We start from the raw sequence: 10722 nt of genomic DNA, 5'->3' as shown, positions 1-10722 counted from the left end.
GCATGGGGCCCTGTGATAATCGATGACAACTTGATAGGGGTTGGGGACGCGGGTGATTGTGTGGGGTCCCGTGAAGTGGGGGGCGAGTTGTTGTGGGGTGGGGAGTTGGGCGACTATGACAGTGTCACCAGGGCGGAAAGGGTTGGGGGCTGTGTCGGGGCTGAGGTCTAGGTTTTTCTGTAGGTGGACCAATCGGCCCTTCAGGTGGTGTAGTGGGTCTGTGGTTGGAGCAGAGGTGGGTGGCTGTAGGTGTTGGCGGAGGGGCAGTAGGAGGGGTGCCTCACCGAATATCCGCTCATAGGGGGAAACCCCGTCTTCTCTGGGGCAGGAATTTATGCCCCACTGGACAATTTTCACGTGAGCAGCCAGTTGTCGTCTTTTGTAGCCTTAATGCATGTGTGCAATTGATTCATGAGGGTGTGATGGCTGTGTTCGTGCACTGCGTTTCCCTGTGGCCAGTAAGCAGAGGAGTGGGAGATCCTGTATCTAAATATTCTGGCGAGTTCCTCCCAGATTTTTCCAGTAAACTCTGGGGCATTGTCCGAATGGATGTCCTGGGAAATGCCGAAATAAGGGAAAACATGTCGGAGAAGGGCATCTGCGACAGTGACGGCATGATGCCCTTTGGCTGGACAGGCTATGACAAATTTTGAATATGTGTCCACGAATGTGACCACGTACTTGTACCCTGATTTTGGAGGGAGGGGCTCCACTACGTCAATTGCTAAGAGTTGCCAGGGCTTGTGGGCGGTGATGTGGCCCGAGGGTCCTGCGGTTCATGTGATGTCTTTCCCCAGTGCACAGGCGTGGCAACTTTGAATGATTTCCTTGGTGAGGGTGGAGGGGTTTGGCACCCAGTACGTGTCGTTGAACACCTGTAGCAGTTTCTTGGTGCCCAGATGGATGCCGTTATGGGCGTGAAGGTGGCTTAAGGTGTCAAGCACGGTTTCTGGGTCCAGGAGGATGTGACCGGATGGGGTTAGGAGGTGGTTGCCCTGCCGGTATATCTTGTTGAACAGGTGGGAGTGGATCCACGGGGGTCGCTCCTTGCGGTGCCATTGCTGTAGGAGGTCTGTCTCTGGCTGGATTGTGTGGACGGGGATGCGGGAAAGGGTGTCTGCATTAGTGTGGAGCTTTCCTGGCCTGTAGGAGATCTCGTAATTAAATTTTTCCAAGATCTCGCACCACCTGATGAGTTGGGCTTTATGGGAATCAGATTGGTGTAACCACTGGAGAGACTGGTGGTCTGTGATGATGGTGACCTGAGTCCCAGAAAGATATGCCCTGAAATGCTGGAGGGCCCAAACTATGCCGAGGCAGTCCCACTTAGTTGCGGCATAGTTCTTCTCGGCCTGATTCAGGGTGCGGCTGGCACAGGCAATGATGTGCTCCCGGCCTGCCTGAACCTGCGCCAATACGGCGCCTATGGCAGAGAGGGGAAACATCGGTGTAGAGGCGGAAGGGGAGGGCATAATCGGGAAACGCTATGATGGGAGCAGAAATGAGATTGTCTTTGAGTTGTTGAAAAGCCGCTCGCCTTTCTTCCGTCCAGAGGAACGGTTCTCCCTTCCTGGTCAAATCATGGAGGGGCTTCGCGATGTGGGCGAATCCCATCACGAAATGGCGGTAATAGGACGTTAGTCCAAGGAATGCATGGATGCCGTGGACGTCCTGTGGTGGAGGTATGTCAGCGATGGCGCAGAGCTTGTCGGGGTCGTGGGAGATTCCTGCCTGGGAAATAACGTGTCCCAAGAACGAGACAGTCCAAGCGGCCAGGATGCACTTAGAGGGCCAGAGTTTGAGGCCTGCCTGGCGAATGCTGGTGAAGACTCGGCAGAGGTGCTGCAGGTCCGGCTAAAGACGATGACGTCGTCTAAGTATGCCAGGCATATTTCCCATGTGAGGCCGCTAAGGACAGATTCCATAAGCCTGGAGAAGGTGGCGGGGGCGTTGCAGAGTCCTATCGGCAGGACATTAAGTTCATAATGCTTGCCGTTACTTGTTGAAAAGGTTGTTTTGCCTCTGTCTTCTTGGCTCACGGGGACCTGCCAGTATCCAGACTGGAGGTCGAGGGTGGAAAACCAAGATGCTCCATAAAGGGAATCTAAGGAATTGTCGATTCACGGGAGGGGGGTGGCATCTTTGATGGTGACATCATTCCTTCTTTTTCACTAGAATGACAGGGGAGGACCAGGGGCTGGTGGAGGGGGAAATGATACCAGCCTCTATAATTTCTTGTACTTGGCGGTCCTCTTCCTCCCGCTGTCTGGGGTTTCTCCTTCGGGATGGTTGTCTAATGGGTGGGCCTGTCATATGAATCTCATGCGACAGGTACGAGGTGTGTCCTATGTCTCCTGGTCCTGCCACGAACAAATCCTGAAAGTCCAGGAGAAGGCGGCGTAGGGTGTCTGACTGCTGGGCAGAGAGATGGTCAGGGATGGGTGGCAGGGGGGCGGGGGATTGACAGCCCTTTTGGAAGGGTGAGGGGGGGAAGGGGCAAGGTTAGCGATGCGGACGGCAGTGTGATGTGGGGGGAGGAAACTGGGAGACAATAGGCAGGCGGAGATGGCTCCTGGCATGAGGAGAGGGGCAAATAAGATAGAGGGGCCTGAGGGCCGGTTGAGGGGCACCCAGGCCTCATGATGGGGGGGGATGGTAACGGCGGCAGAGATGGTGGCGGGGAAAGAGGGAGGAGGGGTGGTGGGAGGGGGCACGGGGGGAGGAGGAGGGGGTTGAGGAAGGGGAGGAGGGGGTGAATCTTCTGGCCGGGGCTGTGACGTACAGGTGCAAACAGCCTTGGTGGGGTTGGGCGGGGCAAGGAACTGGAGCTGCCGGTAGCGGCAGTCTATGGTAGCTCTGAGCTTCTGGAGTAGGTCCAGTCCCAAGTACCAGTCGTAGCTCCGGCAGGAGGAGTAAATAATAATGAATTGGTGTTGGGTTGACACCGGCTGGTGGGTGTCAACCCGTAGGGCCCGTGTCTCCCCACGGATGGGCAGGGGGCCATCCCCCGCATCCACAAGGTGAGTGGCAGTGGGGCAGAGCGGGCCAAAGGTCGATCTATGGCGAGAGAAATAATGGCTGTAAGGGGAGGATCTGGCTGCTCCCATATTAAAGAACAGTCTGGCCTTCATGCCATTCAGTTTCATCATGTGGTACACTAGGGGGCGATATTTGGGGGTAATGGCCCCTGCCACCGTGGGTTGGTGCGGGGGCGGGCCTAAAAATCCAGCTATCTGGGGCTTCCATTTTCCTGCTCCTGCTCCTGTTCCCCAGGATGGGGCTCCTCTATGGATGCTAGTTCGTCCTCAGGGGTCTCATCCTCCAGAGAGGACACTTTATGTGAACCCGGGGCCGTGGGCTTGCGGCGTGCATCCTTAAGCTGGTCCCGTATGTCATGTAGGGGACACCGGGAGCTGCAGGCTGTGAATTCCCATGGATTCACTAGGATCAGGTTAGGGTTTTCCTGGTGGGCGGGGCGCCGGCGCGAGGGGTGTGTTCTAGGCGGGCTCGGCGCCGGGGTGGGGTTTGTATGAGGCAAGGGTGGACGTGGCATGATCGGGGGAGCCGGAGATTGAGTGGGAAATTTTTTCACCACATTAATTTGTTGGGGTGTAGGGTAGGTGGTCAGGAGGCACCGTATGAGCTGGATATCTCTATCCATGTCTCCAGTCAGGTCATGGATAGTAAAGTGTTGCTTAACAACACTCGGAAGCACTCTGAGAAGAGTGTTGAAAGTGTGCTGATCCCGGGTTTCCTCATCTGCCTCTGGGTAGGCAGCAGTGACTAGGCATCTTGCCTGTATCAGGGTATTATTTAAATCCCCATCAAATGAAAAACTATCCAATTGGGATAGTGCCACCACTTTCCCTAATGATGGGGTGATGGCCTGAACAACGAACTTCGTAAAGTTCTGCCAGGTGAGCTCCGGGACGACTTTTGGTGCTATGTTTGCCGCCGCTTTGCCCAATAGTCGAAGTGTGACTGCGACGTTTTGTTGGTCATAATCAAAGCCAATATCCAGTAAGAGTTTAATAATTGCCAGATACATGTGTATATCGTACTGGTCTGGGTCAAACTTGGGTGATTGCACGTGGGGTTTAGTTACCATTTTGCCAAGTATTTCTTCATTACCTCTCTCGTATGCCCGGGTCAAGAACCACCGCTATCCACCAGTGTAATGCTAGGTGTTTAAGGCCCGACTACTCTGTCCTAGAACACCTAACGTGTAGCGGGGTCCTCTTTCAAGACCGGGGCTTAGTGTAAATAAGAGAGAGGCAGGACACAAAAACTCCAGGCAATAACCTTTACACGTGTATTCCTTAGGCAGACACAAGACAAACAGCAGATCACACCACACAGTATTTGGTGAATTATAATCCTTACAACCAGATAATCAGGATACTAGTTCAACAGGCACTGATGATAACACTCAAGGTGTAGTGTACAGGTTTACTTAGCACGCAGGGTCTCTGAGCACGTTGGGAAGTTGGGGTGAGTCTCACAAGGGGGGGGGAAGTGGCGACGCGCTGAGAGTCCGATTATATTTATAGTAATATAAAGTGGGAGTTAATGTTAGAGGGTTCGACTTATTATTTTCTGATAGCAAGGGGGTTTTGGTAATTTAGTACAACCCGATTCTAGGTTTTCACATACGTGGGGAATGCCGAGATGAGATTCGGAAAGGGAGGGTGTAAGGCACTGAGAGTCTCGTTATGTTTATAGTAATATAAGGTGGAGGGTATTAATAACACTCAGAAGAGGGAAGGGTGCCAGAGGACTGGAAATCAGGTATTGTTCCTCTGTACAAAGGAAAAGGGGAGAGAGAAGTATGTGGTAACCATAGGGGTATTTGCCTTCTTAGTGTGACTGGTAAAATATATGGTAGAATACTCATTGATAGGGTTAGGCATATGACAGAGGAGCTAGTTGGAGAAGAACAAGGGGGATTTAGGAAGGGAAAAGGGTGTGTAGATCAGATATTTGTTCTAAGATGTTTAGTGGAGAAGTATCTAGAGAAGGGAAGGAAAGTGTATGCTGCCTTCATGGACTTGGAGAAAGCTTATGACAGAATAGATAGGCAAGGTATGTGGAAGGTATTAAGAATATATGGAGTGGAGGGGAAATTGTTGAGTGCTGTGAAGAGTATGTACGAGGGAGCTAGGGCTACGGTGCGAGTGGATGGTGAGCTGAGTGAGTTCTTTGATCTCAATGTGGGACTGAAACAGGGGTGTGTGATGTCTCCATGGCTGTTTAATATATATATGGATGGGGTTGTAAAGGAGGTGCAAGGTAGGGCAGTGGATATGGGGGTGGCCCTAATGAATGAGGGTGAGATTTGGAAGCTTCCGGTGTTGCTGTTTGCTGATGATACAGTATTGTTGAGTGAAGATGAATGGGAGTTGCAAGGTTTGGTGAATGAATTTGGGACAGTGTGTAGGAGGAGGAAGCTGAAAGTTAATGTAAACAAAAGTAAAGTTATGGTGTTTGAGAGGAATGAAGTCACAGAGTGTGCAGTGAGGTTGGTTGGTGAGGATATGGAGAATGTGAGTGCATTCAAGTACTTGGGTAGTGTGATGATTAAGGATGGAACTTTGGGGGATGAAGTACGTGAAAGGGTACAGCAGGGAAGAAAGGTTGTTGGTACACTGAAAGCAGTGATGAGAAATAGGGAGGTGAGTATGGAAGATAAGAAGTCACTGCATGATGGTATTGTGATCCCTACCCTGACGTATGGAAGCGAGGCGTGGACCTTGCAAGAGGGGAACAAGTAAAGAGTGAGAGCAGTGGAAATGAGTTACTTGAGAGGAGCATGTGGAGTGACGTGGAGGGACAGGTTGACGAATGAAGAAGTGAAGGAACGTTGTGGGGTAGATGTGGATGTGGTTGAAAAGATTAGGAGAAATACACTGAGGTGGTTTGGACATGTGGAGAGAATGGAGAATGAAAGACTGACTAAGAGGGTGTATGTAGGTGAGGTGGAGGGAGGAAGAGGGAGGGGTAGACCGAGGATGAGGTGGAGGGATGGAGTTGAGAGGTATATGAGGGAGGGTGGGGTGAGTTGGGGGGAGGGGAGTCAAATGGTGGGTGACAGAGTGACTTGGAGGCGTTTTGTCTGCGGCCACCCTTTGCGGGATTAGGGCGTCAGGCTATAGATAGATAGATATAATATAATCAGTCAGGTACTCATAAAACACTTGCAAAGCATGTATCTGTAACCTAATTTGTCTTGTCCTGTAATGCATTTGATATGACTGAACATATCCCGGCATATAAAATTAGCAATTTTGGTAGAGGGCACAAAATGTTTGTTTTAGAATGCCAAATAATACACGCAAGATATGTGGGACAAATGACAACTTTTTCGGGAGTATTTTATATATATATATATATATATATATATATATATATATATATATATATATATATATATATATATATATATATATAACAGAACAGAGGAAGGAAAAACAAATGAATAAAAAAAACAAATCCATGCACCAGATTACTGGTGTCCTCTGTTCATAAAATATCTGTAACAGTTAGACTTGAACAGCAGTAGGTTGAAGTTTGGAGGGAAACAACTCTGGGGAAGCGAGTTCCAAAGAAATGCAGTTTGGGGAATGAAAGAATTCTGATAGGCAGAAGTTCTGCAGTATGGCTGAGTGACATTCCAGTCATGAGCACTGCCAGCTGCCCGTGTAGCACGAGGGAAGGCACGGAGAGGCGGCACCATAGATGCAACTTCGTCTGAGCATTTGCTGTAGAAATATCTGTAAAATAACGCAAGGGAGGCAATATTCCTTCTTACTTGTAAGGGAGGTAGTTTATTAGCAATAGCAGGGTTATTAATAATTCTAACAGCTTTGTTCTCCATCTTGTCTACTTGTTTTAATGCAACCTCTCCACATCCGCTCCTCAAGGGTAAACAGTATTCAAGCTGAGAGCGCACATGACTTATAAATTATAACTAACTGCTCGTCAGTGAAGTAGTTAAGGAATCTGTACTGTACAATAATCCAAGTTTCTTTGAGGCGGTTTTAGCAAGTGATCGAACATGAGAGGTCCAGCTGAGGGCATTGTTAAGCGAAACGCCAAGAATTTCAATACTTTTGGAAATGGGGATATTTGTAGCATTGAAGGTAATAGACAATTCTGGCAATACCTGCCTATTGGTAAATTGTATATATTTAGTTTTATTAGCATTAAATGAGACAAGGTTCTTTTGTCCCCATTCACTGATCGTGGATATGTCTTGATTTAACGAGATGGCTGTACTGAGGTGAGAGTTAGAGATATAGGACTTTGTAAATGGATGTCTGAGTGTGAATGAACTATGAAGTGTTGTCATCTGCATATGAATGGATGGGACTGTGGGTGACAGATAAGAGAACATTAATATGAACGAGGAACACGGTTGGTGCCAGAACTGATCCCTGTGGCACGTCAGCATTAACTGAGTGGAAAGTAGAATATACATCATCTACTTTTACTTTTATTTTTCTATTGCTGGGATATGAGGAAATCAAAGGAACAAAAGAGTTTAGGCCATAGCAAAGGAGTTTGGACAACAGGGAACGGTGCCAGACTCTGTCGAAAGCTTTAGGAATATCCAGGGCTACTGCATGAGTTTCACCATGCAGGTCAACTGATTGATGGATGGTATAATCAGGAGATTGAGTATGTCAATGGTGGATCTTTCTTGGCGAAAACCATGTCTATCACTAATTAAGTTGCTGGATTCAAGATGTTTAACTATGTGCTTATTAATTACAGTTTCAAAAACCTTACCAAGAGATGTGACAGCTAATGGTTTGTAATCAGAGGGGTCAGAGGAACATGCTTTCTTTGGAACTGGGTGGATATTCTCTTCTTTCCATGAATTAGGGAATGAAGAAGTACGTATGCATAGTCTGAATAATTTTGCAAGAACAGAGGCAAACTGAGGAACACTTTTTCAAAACAATTTGCGGAATTCCATCTGGGCCTGGAGCTTTGTCGGTAGATAAATTGTCTAGGATGGATTTCATGTACCTTGTCTGTATTTTAAGTGGAACAGTGTCGGGAGAGTCAAGTTCTAGTGCTGGGACATCCTGGCTGGCTTTCTCTAAGGTAGAATTTCTGGCAAATGTACTGGCAAAGATATCTGCTTTCCCACACGGGTCATTTGTAATGTTGCCATCCGAAGATTTTAGTGGGGGAATGGATGATGACTTGTTAAAGTTATTACTGAAAGAATTGAGAGTTGACCAGAATATTCTATTGTCATTAGGGTTGTTAAGTAGTTTTGATGCTTGCTTTTGAAGAAAGTTTGATTTAGCAAGATTTATTACAGCTTTTGCATGGATTCTAGCAATTTTAAATTGAGAGAGTGATTCAGATGTTTTTGATTTCAAGTAATAGTTTTATGCTGATGACTTTTGGGCTGTTGCTCTGGCACAGTTGCTATCAAACCATTTTGAAGAGTTCGATCTTTTAGTGAATTGTTGACTTGGTATGAATAAATCCATACCAGCTAGTATTAAATCGCAAATGTGGGACTGGGTAGAATTGACATCACTAAAGAAGAAAGACTGCCATGGAATATCAGCAAGATAAAATTTCTAAATTGATCCCAGTTTGCCCTATCAAAGTGCCATCAGGTCACCCTGACAGGTTCAGAATGGGGAGGTTTGGGGGGGCTAAGTAATGAGGCTTTGATGAGATTGTGGTCAGAGGATCCAAGTGGAGACAATACCTCTATCCTGTACTGATCTGGATTGTTTGTCAGGAACACATCCAAAAGATGGGCGTTATGGTCAGGATTATCTGGTATTCTGGTTGGTTGCTTTACCAGTTGCGTGAGATTAAACGATTCTGCAAACAGCTCGCACTCTAGACCAGCATCGTCAGTCCTGGCAGAGTGCAATAATCATTCAACATTATGTATGTTAAAATCACCCAAGATGGTAATTTCGGTGTTAAGGGCAAGATTAAGGTTACTCAACTGTGTGGAAATGGAATCAAATACACTGGGTTCAGAAGAAGCATTGGGGGAGCGATAAACTACACAGATATATTTGGTGATATTTTGACAGTTTAGTTTATATAATGAGTAATCAAAACTGCGCGAAGTGAAGTTTATAATGGTGTCAACTGCATATTGGGATTTGATATAACAACAGGTGCCACCCTTATTACGGAAGTTTGTGAGGAAATGGTAACCAGGAAAACAATATGGGGATATTTCAGAAGATTGTGAGATTTGTGATTCTGTGAGGAATAGGGCCAGAGGGGATAATTCAATTTTTCATTTTTTCACTCCACCCTAATGAACATACTGTATGACGTAGATCACCACTGTGTATGCAGCACGATAATTACCATGCCAATTACCACCGTGTTATGAGAAGATGTGGATCTAATGCCATCTTGGCTGGCGCAAAGTATAGTGATTTTTTTTGGTACGAAAAAATTTAGTTATACTCAAACATTTGCCAGACAGGAAATTTACTCAGTTGAGTATAGTGGTATAAAAGTAGCCAGAAAAATACGAAGATAACAAATCTACCGTACAATGGAATTAATCCTCAACTCTCTCTCTCTCTCTCTCTCTCTCTCATCTAAACCTTACAAGCCTGGTGTCCGTCTCAACGGCTGTGTCCTCCTGCTCCTGTGATGACTTCTGGTCCTGGTATTCCTTCACATAAACGGCGTACAGGTCATATAGCCACTTGTTGATTAAGCCAGCCTCCACACACCGCCACATCACCGCGTTGAAGTTCTTCAGATAAGGTGCACCCTGAACCAAACAGCAAAATAATCTGAAGGGTGTAAGCCAGTGCACGATTTCTGTGGACTTCGAGAAAATTGAAAATTTGTATATCATAGATAAATCTGAATTTAACCATTCGCACCTATAATTTAAAATGATAACTCACATACCACTTCTTTCTGCCTCACTTCCTTCAAGCTGCTGTCAAAACCACCTTACAGTCTAAACGATCCAGTATCCCTCCTGCCTCCCACTAAAATGCATTCACATCAAGCAACCTTCCCTTTTCTCGCCCCTCACCCAAGACACAGTTCATCACAGAATGCAACTAGAAAGTTCCCAGAGAGTACATACCTCCGCCAATGTCATTACCATTAAAATGGATCTGGATCCTGATCCCCCCCCCCCCAGTTTAATAACTTCTTTCTTGGTCCATGCCCACCTTTCAACAAATTTTCGTTGACATCCATTGATAAGTTTTGGAGATACGGTCTGAACCTCTTCCACTTTCGTTGGCGGAGGTAATAAGAATTCATATTAATAAATACAAAAGCAAAATAATAGTTTACATGTGTTTGACAATAAGGATGCATGAAAAACAAGAAGCATCACATAGAGAGTAGAACACTCATGCCCACCAATTAGCCTAAGGATCGAACATTTGACATTGCCTGTGGCCTTCATCTTCGACTGATTACTCTCTAAGTCGAATTAATACATTCTTACATGATTGTTAACCTTGTCATAAAATTTAGCCCAAAGCAGTTCTAAACTGAGTTGACCTTGCCCTCTGACCTTGACACTTGAGCATTCGCTTTGGCCTTGACCCTTTGACAACTTGTTCACATAATGGAAGCTCTGCATCCTTCCTTTTCCCCGAAACCTTCCACAACGTTTGGTTTAAGCTAACCTTGCCATGTATCCTTGACCTTTGACCTATTGCTCTAAAAAAAAAATAGAATGAAAGCAAT

The 10722-nt window shown here is 46.5% G+C and overlaps 1 protein-coding gene across 1 annotated transcript in view; it reads right to left on the bottom strand.

The window, feature by feature from the left end:
- Nucleotides 1–3229: 3229 nt before the first annotated feature.
- The window catches only part of LOC145401636 (glutamate receptor ionotropic, delta-2-like), a 16746-nt gene continuing 9253 nt past the window's right edge, over nt 3230–10722 (bottom strand). Inside the window, exons 6-7 of the mRNA XM_080273829.1 lie at nt 9611–9778; nt 3230–3379 (exon numbers count right to left, since the gene is read on the bottom strand). Of these exons, the coding sequence (XP_080129955.1) occupies nt 3230–3379; nt 9611–9778 (318 nt within the window). The remainder of the gene's footprint in view (nt 3380–9610; nt 9779–10722) is intronic.

Source organism: Coenobita brevimanus, chromosome 56, assembly GCF_032717465.1.
Source record: "Coenobita brevimanus isolate Jiangsu-jjx chromosome 56, ASM3271746v2, whole genome shotgun sequence".
Taxonomy (NCBI): domain Eukaryota; kingdom Metazoa; phylum Arthropoda; class Malacostraca; order Decapoda; family Coenobitidae; genus Coenobita; species Coenobita brevimanus.
The sequence above is the reverse complement of the archived record's forward strand: the minus strand, read 5'-3'. Positions and strand labels throughout refer to the sequence as shown.